A 20,793-nucleotide genomic window follows, 5' to 3' on the forward strand; every position below is an offset into this window, starting at 1 on the left:
TGGGTGTAGCTGCAGGTGCAACTGTCTCTTGTAACCCCTCCCCCCTCCCACAAAGATACTGGGTTCTTCTGGGGAGCACATGCTTAGGCCTTCAAATCACTAACCCTGATGGGGGAGGCAGCTGTTAGTCCCCGACCGGGCCAGTGGAATTTATGCTCCCAAAGATTCCAATACAGTTGGTTAAAACATTGTGCAACTAGGTGATAATATGTGTCACATTATTATGAAAGAGGCCATTTTTCCATGAGATTTAAAGTGCACAGCACCACCTAATACAGAGTAAAATCTCTAACATCCCATGCATTTAAGCTCTCAATAGCGCTGTCCAGTTTTGCATCGTCTTATACCCTGCCACAGAGATTCTGTACACACTTGCACCTGAGTTTATTCACAGATTCATAGAGCCCCTGCTGCAATCCTCAGAGGGCTCTCTGAGTTACAAACTACAAGAGCCTGAACCCAGTCAGTAAGAACCCTTTGCACAAGGGCTAGTCACATATGTAAGAGCATTTAGGAATGGGTCCATACCCAGTGGAACACAGTGGAATTCCTTCACTTCATGCCCTACTGAAATGCAGCCACTTTTCTGAGGCGATAGGAAAGCTGGTCAAAGAGTTTCCCTATGCTGATTTGACAACAGCTAAATGTTTTGCAGGAACATGGAGATTCCCACAGAAAATCTCAAAAAGGCTGAAAAGATTCATCATGATAAAGGACAAAACATTTTGTGACTTTTATTTATCAGTGGAAAGGAAGTATTTTTAGATATTTCATTTTTCAAAAAATTCTGAGATTTCGGGACAAAACCAAATTTCGGAATTTCCTGCAGGACTCAATTCTGTTTTGCAGCCAGGTCTAAGCAGGCGCGAGGCAGAGGAGATACAAAGCCACTGCAGTCGCACCAGCAGCTCTACACAGGAGCTTGAGGGACAAGGAGCGAAGGAAAATCCTGTATCCTAGTGAGCCAACAAGGAAACGTTGCTAGGCAACACAGGATGACTGGGATTTGGCCAAGCCACTGGGGCTCGGGCCCAACTCTTCTGAAGAATGCCACTGGAGGAGTTTTAATAATGGCAGGCAATCCAAATGTCAGGCTGGTGCCTAATACCAACGACAGCATTTCCCACATCACAGCACACCCACAGACCCCCCCTTTAGTCATTCTCTTACGCTGGGCAACTGCCAGGCCTCATATTTTCCCAGCTTGGATTATGAATATGGATGCTTAAGCTGTTCTCTTTTTGCACCTCACTGGCACGAGTGGGATTGGCATTCCAATCACTCCCATATACTCCCAAAGGGGCTAGTGCCCGATGGGCCAGTCCCACTGAAAGGGGCTCTTTCCCCCTATTTGAATCTGCTCTCAAGAACACTGGCTGCATCCACATAATTCAGAGCACGTGGCCTTACTCACCAACAGCAGATCAAGGCAGGGCGCCATGAACCCGTGGGATCCAGGCTCTGCACTCAGAGGGTGCAGCAGGTGAAGAGGCAGAGTACAAAGGTTCAAGCTGCTGCTGGGTTGGGGATCCTCCTCTGGGATAGAAGAGCAGGAGGAAGACAAGTGGGAGGAATGGTCTGTCCAGTCAGATCTGGATCCCACTTAGCCTTTGGGATGAAGCATGCCTAGTGGTTAGAGCACAGGGCTGAGTCAGGACATGTGAGATCTGCTCCCTGCTCTGCCATTGGCTCACTGTGGGACTAGGGTGAGTTGCCGCATCACTCTGTGCCTCAGTTTCCCCGAGGGCAGAATGGGAATGGTGATACCGACAGACCTTGCGGGGCGCTGCTGTTGTTTGTAAAGTGCTCCTAACGGAGAAGGGCAGAGTCTTATTATTAATCTGTCTCTTGCCACAAGAATCTGGCCTCCCTGAGGGGAGTGACCCAGTCTTGGCCCACATGGGGTAGAGTTGTGACCATCCGGCCTGTGCTGAGACTGGGCTACAGAGCCACAGGAACTGGAGTACACCGATCACAACGCAGCACAGCTCACTCCAGCCTTGTTATTTCAGTGCCCCTGAGGACAGCGCGGCTGACAGGAACTCCCGCCCCATCGCCATGGAAATGTGGAAGCCTGCTGGGACTCTGAACCACTGCCAAGCAGAACAGGCACCGCTGCTCCAGAGCGCTTGGCTGGGTAACAGACTCACGACCTTTCCATCTCCTGTTGGCCCAAAGGGCCCAGTGCAGCACTCGGAGGCCCCTCTGCTATGGGATTAGCGCTCGCCAAGCCACTGAAGCCACACGACAGCAGGGAGAAACACCTTCTCCCGTAGCAAGGGCCTTCCCGCTGCCCTAGGTTTCGTCTCACATTACGCCTCCTGGCAGACTTGTCTGCTCTGTCCTTCCCCATCTGTCCGCTCAGCACCTCAGTGCAGCTGGGCTAGGTCACCACACGGCTCGACCAGGGTACTTCAATCCTGCCCTGCAGCACCCCGGCTCCTCCGGTCCTCGGACCCGCGCCCACCGCACACACAGAGAAAGCCCTGCAATTCTGACCACAAACTCGCGGAGCTCTTCCAGCCCGGGGATTCCTCATAGCCAGGGTGGATAAAAATCAATGATTTTTAAAAAATAAATTTCAAAAAAATCGGATTTTTTTTATTTAAATTGGATTTTTTTGATAAAATGTTTTTTGAGGAAAAACCTATCTAAAGATAGTTTTAATTAAGATACATTATAGTTCAAAAATATCTCATCATGGAACAAGGATTATAAATTCTAATTCTATAGTATGAGACAATATATTCATGTCATGTTTAAGAAAAGTTTTGTAAATGAGTTCCAATAGTTCATGGATTAGGGACCCAATCTTATGGGGTTCCAGGGGCTTCTGTATAGAAAGATTAACCTATATAATCTATTTATCCAATGCTCAGTCTAGAAGATACCATCAGAGATGCTTAGTTTTACAGTTCTCAAACTGTGAATATGTGTCTCCAGAGATAACATGCTTGTTAACAGCAAAAATGTTTTTAAATAAATCAATAATATATAGAGGAAAGAAATAACAGACCTCAACCCTATTGTCCCTCTGCAAATTTGTGTACACAGAGTCAATCCCTTACCTCTCTCTAAAAGTGCAAAGTTTCAAAAAGTTCAATGAATAGAAGATTGTTAGGGGCGGAATAGATCTGGACAAGGAGAAGTTTGGAGATAAATGTGAGAAGGGAGGGACAGGCAGTAGAAACAAAAGTGAGAAGCATATTCCCGCAGTCTTGAGGTCTTTCTGAGTGTAGCCTTCATTGATTTGAGATCTACCATACCATTCTCTCACTAGAAGGGAAAACCTATAATGGCAGCAGGCCGTAAAAGAGACCCAGTTTGGAAATAAGAGCCATTCAAGAAATATATGTTTGCTGATGATGTTTTAAAGAAAGTCACACCAGTGAACTCGTGGAAGTCACTTAAGCACTAGGATTCAAAGACTGTTGAAGCGATAATCTCACTTTTACCAGCAGTAGCTTCTTCTGCTGGTGTGGAAAGAATATTTTCTTCCTTTGGACTAATTCATTCCAAATTGAGAAATCGTTTGGGACCTGAAAAAGCAGGAAAGCTTGGTTTTCTTTTCCAGATTGTGAACAAACAGGAAAATGAAGGTGAAGACAACTGAGTTAGCTGCAGAAGCCATTATTTTAAGTTTCTCATGTTGACCTGGCTGATATAGTTAATTTAATTTTGTTTTGTTTTTTAAATATTTAATTTAACTATTTTAGTTAAAAACAATTTTAACAAAAACAAACCTGATTTTTAAAAACTTGAATGTTTAACTAAATTCAAAAATTCATATGTTTGTTTTGTTAAAATATTATATGTTTGCTGTTGAAGAAAAAAATCCAGAAAACATAACGTTGTTTTAGTTAAATAAAACAATTTAAATGTTTGTCTGGTGATGTTCTCCGACTAATAAAGCATGGCAAGAAAATCCTCCAAATGTTAATGATTAATCTGTTGAATTGGAGCTAGTTCACCGCCCAATGACTTCATAAATATCTGCTTCAATTACCTTTGGTAAATGAAATAACCAAACAATCATTCATTTTCTGATATAGCTGTAAAACTAATCTGAAAAGTTTTCAAAATAAATCACTTTAAAAATGTTTAGTGTTTACCTTCTAAAAATGAAACCTACATCTATCGCTGAGTTGTGAAGAATTATGTATTAATGTTATAACAACCAACAAGAATGCACTTTAATGTAGAAATCCATGATTAAATCGAGTCTTCCTGACTAGTGATTTAAATCATGATTTAAATCAATTTGATTTAAATCAAATCCACCCTGCCCATAGCTCTGCCAACGCACCACTGTCCCAACTGGAAGCCTTCCTGTCCCCTGGTATTCCAGCTCAGGGCTCCTCACGCACAACTCTGCCAATGTTCCTTAACCCGAACCTGGTGCACCCTCTGCTATTCTTGTCTAATGAGCCCCGCCAAGGGACCTCAGTCCTGACTCTCAGCCTCTGCTGCTGTTCCAGAACTGGGACCCTCCATTGACCTTTTACACCCAGCTATTCCAGCCCTGGCCTTTGCCTGATCCCCAAGCGTCAAACCACCCTTTCCTGGAGGAACCAGACAGAGGCTGAGCCGTCGGCCAAAATCCCGTTCACTCAAAGCCATTCTCGGAGCCAGGTCTCCATAACCCAATGCGTCAGAGAGCATCCTCTGGATGGGCCATTTCCTTCTTTCTCAGGGAAGAAGCCAGAGTTTGCTGTGCCGGCCTTTCACTGACTTGCAATCATAGGTTCCTTCCCAAATTCCTGTCACAGTTATTTACACGAGTCAAGTCTCCAGCCAGCACTCCTCACTGCTGCACTGGGAGGCTGGAAACACAGGCCACACGGGCCTATGAGCACAGAACATGCTGCAGAGCGGCTGCTTTGCTCCCATGGCAGTAAACACATGGCAGGAAATCTGGCATCAGATGGCAGCAGTGAGGCCAGGAATGCACAACAGGACGGAACCTGGAGGCCTTTACAGGGGTCCAAAATAATCTCCCCAGGCACAGCGAGACACCCCTGCACTCCCCACCCCTATGCATCCTTGGGTGCAAAGCTGATGGGCAGGCCGACCCATTCTCTTTCTACAGGACGACTTGGCAAGTGCCAATGTGTCGGATGCAACCTTTACAGAGTTCATGTCCTGTCTAAAAAAGGAGCGGGGCATTTTTAGCTGAGGCAGGGCGAGGTGGGAGGTGGGGAAGCTTTGGAGGAAGGGGAGAAAAGGAATATCAGGTTCTCACCATCCTGAGAAACCGGCGAGGGGCAGAGACGGAGATGGCTGTTATGGAACCACATATGTCAACACAAAGGGATAATAATAGCTAGCATGAGCCTTGGGGGAGGCTGTGCCCGGCTCACGGCGCCTTACGTCAAATCCCGACACAGAGTGTCCCCTGAACAGTTCCCTCCAGAAGTTTAAGCACCACTCACCCCATTCCTCCTATCTTCACCACCTCCTCACGCTCTTTGATGGGGAAGCTCAGGAAGGCTTGGAATCCAGGTTGGGAAGAGCAACCCAGAGCTCTACCACCAAGCCCCAGAACCTCTCTGAAGCTCCCGAGGCTCCAGCAGTGGGCTGGATGTCCCTCAGGTACAGGGTCCCACGTGGCCTCAGCTTCCAGTCATGGCTAGAAGCCAGGGTGAGGGCCAGGGGAGAGGGTTGGCTGATCGTGTCAGAACCTCAGACAATTTGGCTCTGTAATGGGCGTGTGTTTAGGTTGGTTCCAATTTCACCCCTGGGTGCTTTCCCTCATCCTTCACCTTCTCTGTCTCACAGCCTCTCCCCTTAATTATCCCCCTGAAGACACTTCTCTCTAGGCAACATAATGAAGGTTGTTATCCTGCTTGGGACAGACAGTTCAATAGAAACAAGGCCCACCTCACTGCCATCCCACCCCCCGCCCTCCATTGCAGACGTCTGCCAGCCCGGGGCTCAGAAAGAAAAGTCTGGCACAGAGACCCAGCATCCCATCTCTGTCCAGCTCAGTCATGCTCCAAGGAGACAGCAACAGAGGAGGAGCCAGAGACCATAAATTTGTCAGGGCACACAACGATCTCCTGAATGGATGAACTCCCACTGTCTGCACCAGGCCTCCAGGGAGCAGGAGCTCTGTCTTGGAAGCCTGTGATCAATGACATGCAGTCACCAGGCAGCCCTTGACGTCAGCTTGTGTCTACAAACATTTTCTTTGACTGATGGCCAAAGCGCGCAAAGCAGGGACACAAAAGAATGTGGAGAACAGAACATCCGATACAAAGGAGAAAGCCAGTTCGATGGACGTTAGACAACTGATTCTGCAGCCCTCCTGGGATGAATGCACAGTCATTCTCAGGCTGCTTTACGAGCTAACAGGGCCCAGAGAAGTCACTCAACCAGTGGCACAGATCCCTGGGGAACACCAAACCTGCGATCCCACCACAGACCTGATGGGAATTCATCCGGTGATACTGACCGGGGCTGAGCCGGTCAGACATTCCCAGCCACAGCTAACCCAGCAACAATCAAATGTCAGTAATAGAACAAAGGGCCCCAGCAAGGTCCAGGCCGCTCTCCCTGCTGTTGCCATTAGGTCATTTGATAAGCAGTGATGGCAGGGAATGGCTCCATGCAGAGAGGATCTGGGCATGTGGTAAATTCAGTGCACTTAGCACATTAATGGCTGGCAGCTGAAATTTTTTATAGCAGCCTCTGCCGAAAGCCAAGAGCACAAAGTGCCCTCCTCATTGCTGGGGCCTCTTCACCCTGATCTCTTTAGCCACCTTGTAGGGCAGGTCAGTTTCCTTCCAGGCATCACAGAGCACTGGACTGGGAATCAACAGACCGGGATTCCAGTCCCAGCGTTGCCACTGACCTGCTGTGTGACCTTCAGCATGGTCATGTGACCTCTCTGTGCCTCCACTTCCCTTCCTGACCTTCGTCTTGTCCGTTTAGATTGAAGCTCTTTGAGGCAGGGACCATCTCACTATGTGTATGTGCGGTGCCCAGCACAACGGGCCATGCTCTCAGTTGGACAATACTGAAATACAAATTAATAATCAACCATCAGCTGAGAGCCTTTATGTCCCATCTATGCTACAGCCACCGGAGTTAAGCCATGGGTCCCTAATATCAGCTTCCTCTCACACAAGCAAGAGCAGAGCACGTTCTATCATGGTTCAGCCAAAAGCACCCGCTGACGCAAATACCAGCAGCACAGGGGCTTAGATCTAGACAGCAGACAAAGGCAAAGGCGTTTCATGCAGCTCCGGCCCCAGTGAGGAGTACGTTCTGTATGGTAAGCTTTGTGTCAGGTTCCCATAAAAATACACCACCTTGCCCCCAATCATCTGAACCTCAGAAGAAAGCAGTGGGATACTATGGTGATGAGGGCCTCAGTATCTGAGTACTTATACGGCCCTCGTCACCGTAGTAACGCAGGGCCGCATTCTGAGATTTGTGCCCTGGAAGGACCTCAGATGGGTGCAGGTGAACAGTGCATTTTAAATAAGAGATGGCTGGGACACCTTGTGTAGCTCTCTCCTGTCACTGGATGTGTCCTATCAGCATTAGCAGCGGGATCTACGCACACCCCCAGAGCAGAATAAATCCCGCACATGTGAGGGAGAACTCTCAACGCAAGGGCAGGCTGTTCCCTTGACAATATCCCAATCCCTCTATCACTTGGGCTGGGGACGGGTTCTAACTCCAGGCCCCAGATATGTAGGGACAGGAGCCACCATCCTGGGTCTGTTCTCCGCTCCACCAAGCCTGCGTCTCCGCATCCCCCTCTGTAAGATGGGGATAACAATACAGTCCAACCTCACAGGGATGCAAGACATAAATGCTCGTGAAGCACGGGGAGATGCATTGAGGGAAGGGGGCAGAGAGGGCAAAGGATTATTCTGATGGGTTGAAGTGTCCTTGAGGAAAAGAGGTGATCCCTGTGTGCTGCTCCTTACATGCTGGTTTTCATACAGTTCTTTTCTATATTCCAGCCACAGCAGCAGGGCCCCCATGAGCCCCCAGCTTCATGTGCCAAATGAAGGCTTGGTTTGGCTTTTCCTAATAAAATGGAAGATCGGTCTCAGGGGTGGCAGAGATGCATGCTGTGCTCACTCATGAAACAGCAGAGTCTCTGCATCACAGCACCCATTACTGAGATCCTGGGAGACAGGATTCAAGTGGAAATAATCCCAACAAAATGCGGAAGAGCGCTTTGGTTATTGAGATAACCACGCTGGGTACATTCCAACTCCAGTCAGTCTGCTCTGCCTTCCTAAACTCTCTGAAATGTAACCCTTGGGTTCTGGGATGTTCACCCAGTTGTGCCAACTGGTCTCCAGCATGGGTGTGTTTGGTACATTCCACATACCTAAGCCCTCCTTGCAGTTTTATGGCATAGAGGATACTTCTTCACTTCCTGTCCTAAACTGGGGTAGTGTGGTAGTTAAACAGTTGCCAGGCCCCATCCCAGAAGTTGCTGCATTTCAGGGCTGGGTGAAGTAACTTCTGTGCATAGTTAATTATGCACTCTGTGGTCATTCGGTCAGAAAGGTACTTTGGGCCTGATCCAAAATCCATCAAAGTCAATGGAAAGATTCTCACCAAAGTGAGTGGGCTTTGGATCAAGACCTCTATAAATAGTACCTAGCGGCTATATGGTGCTTTTAATTAGGAGATCTCACAGCCCTTTACAAAGGAAGGTCAGTATCATTATCTCTGTTTTACAGATGGGGAAACCGAGGCACAGAGACGTTACCATGACCTCCCTGAGGTCATGCAGTAGATCAGTGGCAGGACTGAGAATGGAACCCAGATCTCCTAGCTAAGTGTGCATGGGACAGCCACTGCCTTGCTTAATAAATGCAACTTTGTATTAATGATCACCATCATCACCATCAATGGCAAAGCAAACCTTGTCTTCAGGCACCAAGGCCTTTGAGAGGCAAAGATCATTCTCCCCAACCTTCCGCCAGCCCCTCCTCCCCGCGGGGAAGTCCAGGTCCCTGTGCAGACTGAGGCTACCCAAGCATGATGAGGAGAGCCACAGGGAGTCGCCAAGCCCACGCCCTGGAGGTGGGTCACATTTCCCAGTGGACTCATGAGAGGTGACCAGCTGATATTCCATAGAGAAAGCAACAGCGCCACCTGCTGGACAGTCAAGCTCTCCAGATGCAGCAGGTCAGAGACTTCCTGGGTCATGCCCAGGCATGGGGCACAGCTCAGGTTGTTACCTAGTGCCTGTTGGATGGATCTGAGTCTCCCATACCAATTGTGGGGGTGTTGCACTGCCCAGCCGCCCCAGCCCCCATGGTGGTTCCATTCCTGTTCCAGGATAATAGACCCGGATTAGAGCAGCCACCTGTAACAGTAACGTCAAAGGGTTGCATGACAGCGACAATAGGGCTCAAGCCCCAGAGACAAACCCCAGTCTCTGGGCACATCCGGGTCAGGGGCCAAACCTCACAGGGCTCAGGCCCAGCCCTAGTGATCACTTCCAACGTTCAAACAATCAATCAGGAGAGGAGAGAACTGTAGTGGGAACGGTAACGCTGCACACAGAGGCCCTCTCTGCCCTCCAACACACCCACACGACATCGATGCAGGGAGCGGAGCGCCCCCTACTGAGCCAGCGACACCACTGCCACCCATCTAGAACCCTCCCAAGCACCGACCTCTCCCACCCTGCCCATGGCTTGAGGTGGGGGCTTGCTGCAGCCCTTTGGGAGTCCCAGCTCTGCGTCCCCAACGGTGCGAGCTGTCTTCTGCGGCACCAGCTCCCCAGAGGGTCGGGGATCCGGGAAGGGACCAGGAATTCCCCCTCCCCCCCTTCTTCTAACCTTTTACCGGTGTTGATTTTTCAAGAATGATTCAACAAATGTCACCCTCAAGCTCGATTACCCTGAGGAGGGAGGGAGGGGGCTGGGGAGGCATCACACTGAGCCGTCAGCTCCCTCCCTGCTCCATTTATCCACTGCGCAGGCTGGCACTGGGGAGGTGAGCGCACACACTGGCTGAGGCCCAGATGGCTGCAAGTCATGGGGAGCCTCACGAAGCAGTGTGACCTCTTACCTGTGTGCCCCTAGCACTGCGGGGAATGACAGCGGCTCCCAGCCATGGCAGGACCCCCATAGCAGCTGTATTTGTCTATAGAGAGCCACCAGCCAGGAAGTCCAGGTAGCATTCGGGCAATGCCCTTCCACCTCCACCATCCTGGCTCAGATCCCAGCCCATCCCACCTCCTTCCTGGGCATGTCCATCCGTCACAGGGCCTGAGGGAACCCCTGGCCAGAGACAAGCAGCACAAACCGCTGCTTGAGGCCCACGTGGGCCTGGGAGCTGGTGAGGTGCTCAGCTCCCATTGAAGGGAATGGGGACTGAGCCGCTCACTGACTGGCCAGGTCTCCCCGTCCAGCAGTGGGATGTGAGTGTGTGGGGCAACCTGCGGCTTGATCCTGTCCTTCACTCAGCACAGTGAGCAGCAGGACAGGGGGCAGAATGGGTCAGGGACACTGTGCTAAATCCCATCCAGCGACACCTTCATATAAAGGCGCTTGTAGCCAGCCCAGTGTGGAGAAAGAAGCAAACACCGCCTGGGACAGTCTCTGTCAAAACGGGCAAACAATCGCTTTTCCCCATCAACATCTTGCAGGTGAACCCTACCTCCCAACCCCGCCTCCTGCCTTCCTGACAAAGGGGAGCTGAGTGCACTCAGCATCAGCCGAAGCTGATCGATGAGGACATAAGCTGCTCTTTTTGGAAGAGATTAAAAGCAAAGTCCTCGGACTCCTGGTCATTTCTGTGGAAGTGTCAGCCTGTCACCCTGCAGTCCTGGGCCATTCCAGTGGGGAGAAGGGGGTGGGTGGGGGAACAGACATTCAGCTTCTCTAAATTGCCCCTGCACTTTCCTGAATCTGCTAGTTATCTGCCCCCGCCACCCCCCGCTCCGGTTGGACTCCTCTCCTCCTACTGCCCTAGGCTGGTGTGTGTACGAGGCTGGCTAGCGACTCCTGTTCCATGAGTGAGTTTGAGGCAATGGCAGGTGAAATGATTCCTCGGCTATCACAATGTAGATAGCAGGTTGGCATCCTCAGGAATGATCATTGCTATAGCAATGTATTGGAAACCTAGCTCGAGTCTGTGGGCAATGCAGCTTTCTCCAGGATTCCTACGCAGGGCCGGGAACGCTGCTTCTCACCAGCCTCCCCAGCCCCTAGCAGCCCCACAGCCCAGCACAAGGAGTGCAGCAGAAATACTTGGAGTGACAGAAAGAAACACAAACCCAAAGACACTGGGAAAACTGGTCTTGGAAAACCCCAAACGGGCTCTCAGAGCAAACTGGGCCCTAGGGGGGAACCCGCACTGGGCTACAGCGTGAGGATAACCATTGCCACAGGTCTGCCTTGGTGCTATCTGCACAGCTTGCCTTTCTCCCCCTGACCTGCCAGCACCTGGTGTCTAAAGGGGCTCCCCTGGCCCCTAATTTGCACCAACATTTGGAAATAGGGGTCCCAAATACACCAGCTGAACCAGTCTGTGAAAGACTCAGGATGTCCCCACCAGGACATCATGGCAGCTGGACTCCTTTGTGTACCCTCTGTCAGCTTTCCTTGGTACCAAAGTCCAAGCCCCCACAGACCAGCTGAGAGCCAGGAGGAGCTCTGGATGAAGAGTCATTCCAGGCCAGGCTCCGCTCTCTGCTAAACTTCAGGCCAACACTCAAGAAAAGGCACTGACCAGAGTTTGGTTCCAGCCTCGCTCACTACCCCTTGGAGATCAGTGTGTTATCAGAGGCTCCTCCCGTTTTGAATCTGCCAATGCAACAATCACTCCCTTCTCCCCAAAGGCCCATGTAATTCCTCCAACAAAGGGAGAGGCAGGGATCTCCCTTCAGCCGACATTTTGCCTCCTGCTCTAGGAGTTGGATTTAGTCTGGAAGTCACTCGCTGGACTGGTCCGCGTGCAGGTTTGGGATTTAGAGGGGGAGCATCAATCTAAAATTCACACGGCAGGCCCTCCTCTGGTGCCTGCTACAGGCAGAGCCCAGAGACCCCAGGCAGTGCTTCAAGGCTGACCAGATGGAGGGTAGCGCCTGCAGGATGTGCTTCCATGCTTAGGGCCAGATTCTCTTCTCACGGGCACAGGTGTAAATCCAGGGGGAATTCCACTGAGGTCAGTGATGTTTCACCAGCCTAGGAGAGTGGAAGATCAGGTCCCCCAGTCTGAGGGGTTGGTGGGAAGCTCAGCATCTGGCCCAGGCATGCATCTGTCAGAACATGCAAATTCTTAGGGGTTAACTGATGGGGGAAAAGCAGGAGTGGGAGGAAGGAGCCAGTTGAGGATTCATGCCAATCCAGGACCCACTCTCCAAATGTTTCCAACTTCAACCCACTCCCAGAAATAGCTCCAGAGGGTTTGAGGCCCTGCGATTTGGTTGCCTAGGCCCCATTTCACCTTGAGCCTGCCCCATCAAGGCGCTGGGATGGTGCAGAGAGTTTGGGGCATAAGGGACAGTGCAAGGGGGCCTGACATCTTCTAATGTCTCTTTGGCCTAGGCATTGCCTATGTGGCTCCAAGCCCATCACACAGTGGAGCAGAGTCTCACCATTCGGGAGCATTTGCTGCCCACCAGTCTGTCACTCAGCTCAGCGATGACTGAAGCATCTCTTGCAGGGGTTCTCAAACTTCATGGCAGCACGACCCCCTTCTGACAACAAAAATTACTACCCGACCCCAGGAGGGGGACCAAAGCCTGAGCCCACCCGAGCTCCACCACCCCGGGTAGGTGGGGATAGGGGGGTGAGCCAAAGCCCGAGCCCAAACCCCACTGTCCTGGGGGCTGGGGGGGGGGGCCTGTAACCTGAGCCTTGCCACACAGGGCTGAAGCCCTCAGCCCCAGGTGGTGGGGCTCGGCTTTGGCCCTGGACCCCAGCAAGTCTAACGCCATCCCTGGCGACCCCCATTAAAACAGGGTCGCAACTCACCTTGGGGTCCCGACCCACAGTTTGAGAACCGCTGGTCTCTAGTTTAAAAGCACCTGGTCTCTTAGACTCTGGATCCCTCCCCTTTCCATGACCCACCTCCTTTGGCACATGCAGTGTGCCATTTTCTTCGGCCATTTTCACAGAGACCAAGAACTCAGAATGGGAAGCTCCCCTGTGGTTACTTCCCCTTACCAAGCATGCCTGCCGTGGTCTGTTTCCCTATTACTGCCATCTGTCCCCTGTACCCACCCAAAGCATGCCAGGCCATGCCCCCCTTATTGCCACCGTGCCCCGTGCCCAACAGACGTGTGGGGCATTAACAAGAGGTTCAACAAAACCTGACGGGAAACCTCGGGGATGCTGTCATGTGGTGGCAGAAGCCGAGTGGCTGCCTGGTCGGGGTTGTACCCTGCACACGTATCTACAGGAAATATAATTAGCACACAGGGCCTTCTGTAAGTAAATGTGAGCCGCCTCATCTCACTCAGTGCATCAGACAAGACCGTTTGGGAGCAGCGAAGGTGGATCCATTTATCTATCCCACGGCTCCTAATTAACACAGGTGGCTTCTACTGACCCTGAGCGTCCCGGTGCAGCAGCAGCCTGGGTAAGAGCTGGTACTTGAATCTCCCCAGCGGCGGGGGCTTGAGTGCCACCCGGGATGGTGCCAATCCAGGAGATCTAAGTATTTATCCCGCTGATCCCACTTCACCGGCATAGAGACCAGGGCAGCACCGCGGACACCCATCCTGTCAAGCTCACCTGTGTGTCGATCATCATCATCTCCCTCTCATCTCCTCGGTGGGGTCCTCACAGAGAAAGGTATCCAGAGGCCTCCATCCCATCAGCTCAGCCGCTCTCTCAGGGATTCAGATGGAGGGTGCTCTGGCTAGGAGGGGTGAGGGGAAGCTGGTCCTAGCCCCCACCCCAAGCCCTGCTGGGTCACCGGTTGCCTTCCATCTCCTGGCGCTGGAAGGAAGGAATCCCCCGGGTAAGATCCCTTGTCAGGGCTGAGAGGCTCAAGGCGTTGACAGGCTAGGAGAGGCAGGTGATGAGCCGGCATCCCCGACACAGGGCTGCCATGGTCACATTGCAAATCAAAACCACAGCTCGGAGCTCCACGCGGAATCAGCAGGATCCAGGGACCCGAAGGACGGGAGCAGTCTCCAGAAGACACATTTCCTCGCGGGGGGGCTGGGTCAGTTTCCCATTGTCTGCAAACAACCCCACGGAGCAGTAGCTTTGCCCCTTTAGGAAAGCTCCCAGTCCCTGCCTTCTCTTCCTCTTCCTCCTGCGAGGAAATCCAGCGTGTGGGACCCGAGAGCTCGTGCCCCGGTGGCGGAGGGGGGGGGGGGAAGCTAGCTAGCTTTCCAACAAACGCACGTTGCAGGCGGCAGATTGCAAAGCCAACACACGGCTTGGCTGCAACAATTTGCAAAGCGAGCGTGAGCGTGTGTGTGCAAAGGCGGTGGAAGGGGAGGGAATGAATCAGGCACCAGGCGTTTAAGGGGAGCTCCAGAATAAAGCCTTCTTCCCCGGGTCTCTGCGCTGGATCCCTTTCCAGGGCAGAGAAACTTCCCTGCAGCCAGGAGAGCAGCAGCATTAACAACAAAAAATCGTTGCAAACGAAGCAGCCAGGAATCCAATCGCCCAGGCGGGGCTGGAGCAGGCGATCGGATGATTCTCGAGATCCAGCCGGCGTGTGGCTCAGGGAAAGGCAGGGTTTCCCCCCCGCCCAGGTCAGCCTTTCCTCCTGGAGCTTTGATCCCACCTGGGGTAACCGAGGAGACAGGGGAGTTCCCAGGAGATTAGGGGAGGGATGGTGTCAGTGCTTCGAATTTAAGATCACCACCCCCTAATGCTCCTCAGCCCCTTGGAGTTGTAGGGTTTGGTCTTACAGACGCCCAGGCTTCGCCTGCCTGGAGCAAATGAGTTGGCAGTAAATTGTGCTAAGCACAATATTTGAATGAGCCCCTGGTCAAGCACTATGGCACATAGACAAAGACAGCTGAGTTCAAAACCATGTTAGCTGGGCACCAGTGACCCCAGTTCAGTCATTCCCAGACCCACAATCACTGGGCTCACTGCTACACACAGACACAACAACCACACACAGTTACACTGAGAACCAGTCACTCATAAACACCAATCCCCCAGGCGGAGTCCATGACAGGTGCACAGTCACACACATACACAGTCACTTGCAGACACCCAGATGTCACTCACACTCAACGCATTTCTCCTTGCCCTGCACTCCCAGGCAGGTGTTTTGCACCCCAGCAGAAATCTGATGAGTTTATTATGGCACCACAGTGTCCCTGGGCATCTCTTTCTGTCACAGCTCCAGCAGGGAGAGCGGAAAGGGGCTGCTCGTTGCCAAAAGCCACCTGGCAAACTGCAAACGGAAGGGAGTGAGGGCGTAGCACCAGCCTGGCAGAGGGAGGGCACTGCCCTGGATTACCTGCTTGCTGGCTCTCCCCCTCAGCACCACCCTGTAAAACGGATCTACCTTCCGGGTCACGTGCCCAGCACAAAGTGCTCAAGCGATGCGTGGGAGAAAGCAAAGCCCCTTGAGGTCTCTTGGGTTTGCACATCTGTTTACGCACGCTGCCACACGCAGTACTGGGATCAGGCCACACAGAAGAATCTATTTTTGCCTCAGCGCCTCTGACCAGTTCCCTCCTCCGGGCTGCCCCAGGAGGCCCTGCTCCTCCCAGCGTGGGACTAACAGTCTGCAGCAGATGCTGCTGTTCCATTAGATCCATCTGGGGCTCAGCTGAGTCACAGAGATCCACAAAGGCAGGCTCAAATTGGGGCTGATGTCAGTCAGAGAGAGGTAGGGCCTGCAACTGGCTGGGCGTGATGGTGTGTTGTCTGTAGTGACACATGTCAGGTGCCTCTTCAAAGCATGGGCCAGACCCATGGACCGGCCCTGAATCAAACAGGTTGGTGAGGGATGTCAGCCCAGTGTTGTCAGACCTCAGGACAGGGGCTGGGTTTGATCTGAGCTGGTTTCCCTGTCTGGGCTGGAGCAACACGTGGTGACTGATGAGCCCACACTGCCACTCGGTCGCCTGCAGGGCACCAGCTGTGTTCAGTAGAGGCTGGTCCCTGTCTCTTCCCAGATACGCCACTCCTCCCTCGGGTGACTAACCCCTGCTCCCTCCCCTGCTCTGCTCTCACACACACCAGGCCGCTGGCAGAGGCAAAACAGATTAGGTTCTCAGCAGCAGACAGAAAACCTAGTTAACACGAAGGGGGACATGGGTTACACAACAGCCAGGGGGATATTTTGGAGGGGCCCCTAGGGATGGGGGATATCCAGTGGAGTGGGATGGGCCCTCTGGAAACCCTTATTGCACCTTTTCCCAGAGTCTCCCCATCCAGTCAATGAGTTGGCTCCCTCTGGAGCTGGCCAGCAGGGGCTGGCTCAGCACTTCACCTCCACGGACCAAGTGTGGGGCCCTGTAGGAGGTACAACTCCAAGGGCTCCCTCTGATTCCTCCGCTACCTGTGGCCAGACCCACCCCCATCCCCTAGATGCACCATCCCCATCTGAGCACAGAGACCACTGCCTCCTTCACCACACCCCCCGGCTCATGCCAACCCAGAGAGCTCAGTGCCAAACCAGCCACCAGAAGTGGAGTCCCCTCCCCTGCACCAGGCCCAGCCAGGAGGGGGGAGGCCTTTTGCAATGATTCCTGCCTGGAGAGAGCTATTTTGTAAGGCTATCAATGGGGGCAGGGGAATGGGAGGGAGCAGAGCTGGGGGACTAAAGCCAGCCACATCCCAGCAGGACCCATCTAATTAGCCAAGCCGAGCCGCATCCTCTAGCGCCGTGTGGTATCGTGACTGTGGGGCTGCTGCGCAAACGACATCCACCCCCAGCCGTTTCATCTCTGTTCAAACGGACACCTGAAATGGAAGCAAGGAGGAAAAAGCTGCTGGAAATCTCCACGCACGATCAATTTGCTGGAGTGCCAAGCTTTTGATACTGAAGAGGGCTGAGCAGAACGGGGTTTCCATGGAAACAGAAAGGCTGCTGTTTAAAGGAGACTCCTTGTTCATATTTATGAGGGCGGTGACATGTGCCATTTCAGAGGGATGCTGGGAGAGGCAGGAGCTCAGGGGAGAGGAGGCCGCCCACACACGCTGGCGGAGCGTGGGCCCAGTCAGGTCCTGGGCAGCTGGCTCAGATTAGAATGGCAGGGCCAGGCCAGCTGGGGTCCCCAGGCCCTTTTGGAGCAGTAAAAATGGGGTCTCAAGCAGTGAGTTCAGTTCTAATGCGGCTGGCACCAGCCTGGCAGCCCTGGAGTCCGAAGTCCTCTGAAACACAGAACCCCACCAACATGCCTCGTCTCAGGTGGTGCAGGAGCTACTCCTTGGGTTGAGAGGTTACAGGCAGTCTCTGGTCAAGAAGGGGCTCCAGTCTCCAGCATGTGGTGGCCCCCTGTCCACTAGAATTGGACTGAGAACCACCACTAATCTCCCAGAGATAGGGTTGCCAACTTTCTAATTGCTGACAACCGAACACCCTTGCCCCGCCTCTTCCCCTGAGGCCCCGCCTCCACTCACTCCTTTCCCTCCTCCCCCCTCGCTCACGCCCCGATCTCCCGGGGCTCACCTGCTGCCTGCAGGGTCAGGCTGGGAGGAGATGACATGAAGCCGGCCGGCCAGCCCCGTCGGGTCACAGCGCAGGTCGGTTCCCGGAGCGAGGGGCCAGGGCACGGAGACAACTGGGGCACAGTTGAGCAAAATGTGGGGCGGACAGGATTTCCACCCTCCCAGGCAGCACCTACCTCTTGGAGCCCGGTCCAGAAGCCAGCCACTGCTCTGTCAGGCGCGTGTCAGCAGCTGAGCAGAGAGCAGCTCACCCATGTGGCTGCAGCCGCCGTTGCTGCACTTCCTGCCCCCACAGGCGTGGAGGCCGGTTACTGTGGCCAACCCGATCTTTCGTGTCTAGTCAGCTGTGCTGACTAGATGCTGCCAGGTTCCCTTTTTGACTGGACATTCTGGTCAAAAACCGGACACCTGGCAACCCTACACAGAGACCACGGCATAGCTTTGAGAACGGCTCTGGGTTCCTGCCGAGCTAGGCCGCAGTCAAACCAGTGAGCGTGTATGTCTATAGTCAGTGTTGTTAGATCGCTCCAAGAAAAGGCCAGAGGAGAGTTTGTGGTGTCCTGAGACCTGTTATCAGGTCTGAGTGATCGTTTTCAGCAGGCTATTGCCAGGCATGGTGAGCAGGAACTCCTGCCTTTTAAATCCAGCATTGCCACCAACTCCCTCTGTGCAAGTCCCTTAACTTCATAGCTTCCGTCCTCCATACGTACCAGGGGCATGATAATCCTGAGCTCACTGAGGTGCTGCGAGGATAAACGGGTTCATGTTTGTACACACAGAGCTCTCGTATTGTTATAACACTCGACACTGCTGACAAAACTCTCCCCTCCAGGCTAGAGTTGTGGCTTTATGTCTTATACTAGGGCCTGGCTCCATTCATACCCAGAACTCACACTGCTGACTGCAGATATAACTGGATCTCCTAGCTCCATCTGCACCACACTCAGCACTAGAGGGGTCGCTGCTTTGCTACAGCTGCAGTTCTTCAGCTGAAACACACTAAAGCTTCTGCTATCCACCCTTGGCAGCTGGTGCTGTGCAGAAATGGAAAACGGAACTTAACTTTTCAAGACCAGTATGGGATTCTCTCTGGTTTCCTGGCTTATAAAATAAGCCTTAGCATTTATATGATGATTACGTATTCAAAGCACGTTGCAAACATTAATTCGTCTTCCCAACATCCCAGTGAGGTAGGGAAGGATTATCCCCATTTTATAGGTGGGGAAACTGAGGCAGAAAAGTGTAGTGATGTGCCCAAGGCCACAGGCAAGTCAGCTGCAGAGCTGGGACTGGATTCCACGTTTAGCCCCCCGATGCCTCACTGTCTCTTGTAGTCTCCTTCACCTTCAACAGAATGTAGGCATCCATGGCTCTGTGAACAGAATAGAAACTCAACAGAAGAGGAGAATCATGGACAAAGGTTGTTCTCATTTACGCCCAGTGGCACTAGATGTCACTACACTACTATGAACGCTCTAATCATAGTAACAAGCCACAGCTGCACAGTGGAGAAAATACAGGTTTGAAAGACTTTGGACCTTTAAGTTGATGGTAAAATTTGCTCATGGCAAAATGTTGCTACAAAGGCTCAGAATAAAATCCTTAAAAAAGGGTTACTAGCATTTAACTCTTGTTAAATCAGTTCAATGTCGAGAGAGAAAAAGGGAAGTTTCCTGGTTCAAAGCTGCCAGGGTTTTGCATTCAGATAGCCTTAAACTTGTTCTGCTTGAAAGCATCTAGGTGAATCTGTAACTAAGTCTGGAAAAGCTTAACTAAAGTATCTCTATTTGGGAGGTGATGGGGGAAGGAGGGTTACTGAGCTTTAAAATTCACACGCCCAGTACACTCAGCCATCACAACTTTCCCAACGGAGTTGCTCCTGCAGTCCTAGGTACAGCTCTGATGGCAGGATGGGGGTCTCAGTGTAAATGGAAGGCAGACTGATGTGGAGCATTCCTCCTCCAATTCCCGATCACCCCCACACCTCCCATTGCGGTTGTTGTCACTCCTAGACAGAAAGGGGGCTGGGCACATTGCTGGTGTTCTTGGCACACATCTCCTCTGCAGATCCCCACGCATGGCTGTGGCCACCCGCAGGACGTGCGACTCCAGGAGCAGTGTTGTGAAGCAGAGCCGGGGTGCTCAGGGAGGAAGCTCCGCCAAGGCAACCCTATTGCTCACTGGGGGAGAAATCCTACCAGCGCACCTTGTTTTTATTATTATTTCTACTAATATGAAGACGGTGATCCCGCTGTGCGAAGTGCTGTAAGTGCACAGAGCAAGAGACAGTCCCTGCCCCGAAGAGTTCACAATCTAAACAGATAAAGCAAAGGGCAGGGGAGCTGAAAACGGAGGTGGCAAGCAATGTTCCCTCTAATTTTTAACAGGCCGTGTGCGCAAAAAATTTCTTCTGTACCGCCGCCAAAACCGGAGTGCGTGCGGTGTTTCGCCGTGTGCGCGGGGTTTAAGATCTGTGTGCGTGCGTACACGTGCACAGCTTAGAGGGAACAGTGGTGGAAAGTCACTTGCTCAAGGTCACCCAGCAGCTCAGTGGCTGATCGGAGAAGAGAGCCCAGATCTCCCGAGTTGCAGCTCAGAAACCCGTCACTGGACCATGCTTCCTCTCATTGCCCAGGCATGTCATTAAGCTGGCCAGAAGCACTTGTTTTGCTGCATTTTCCCAGCCTCCTTGTGCTGGCTTTGCACGAGGAACTTACAACTAATACACTACCCACAGGCCTCTGTCATAGCTCCCTTAAAGACCACCTCAGTTCCCTTCTTCCCAGCCACCAACCAGCCCCCTAATTGGGGTAGGGGGAGGCAGGCTACTATTTTTTTTTAAACTAACTGGTTGCAAGTGACATTTCGGATACATGACCCAGAGCACCAGGGCCTGAGATGGGATCTAGAGGAGGATCAAGAGTAGCCAAAACGGGAGCCACAGAGTGGTGCCAGCATGGCCTGGCACAGAAAAGACTCCACGCCATTGACGGGATCAAGTGGGTCACTAGCTGGCCTCTCTCGGGATTCTCTTCCACACTGGGGGTTTCTGTCCCCAGCAGCCTACCGCAGACTTCCTTTTGTGGTTTAATGCATCGCACAAGAAATCAGCAAAGAGAGGGAAAGAAAACGCTTGTCAGAAGGGTCTTGCGTTAGACAGACAATGAATGATGAGTCTGTTCCATGCATCTGGAGGGGGATGGAT

At 52.3% G+C, this 20,793-nt stretch overlaps 1 protein-coding gene across 1 annotated transcript in view; it reads right to left on the reverse strand.

The window, feature by feature from the left end:
• Positions 1-14,028, reverse strand: part of RALGDS (ral guanine nucleotide dissociation stimulator) — a 99,754-nt gene extending 85,726 nt beyond the window's left edge. The window contains exon 1 of the mRNA XM_073314062.1: positions 13,728-14,028. Within this exon, the coding sequence (XP_073170163.1) occupies positions 13,728-13,748 (21 nt within the window). The 5' untranslated portion in view covers positions 13,749-14,028. The remainder of the gene's footprint in view (positions 1-13,727) is intronic.
• Positions 14,029-20,793: the final 6,765 nt, after the last annotated feature.

Source organism: Lepidochelys kempii, chromosome 16, assembly GCF_965140265.1.
Source record: "Lepidochelys kempii isolate rLepKem1 chromosome 16, rLepKem1.hap2, whole genome shotgun sequence".
Classification (NCBI taxonomy): domain Eukaryota; kingdom Metazoa; phylum Chordata; order Testudines; family Cheloniidae; genus Lepidochelys; species Lepidochelys kempii.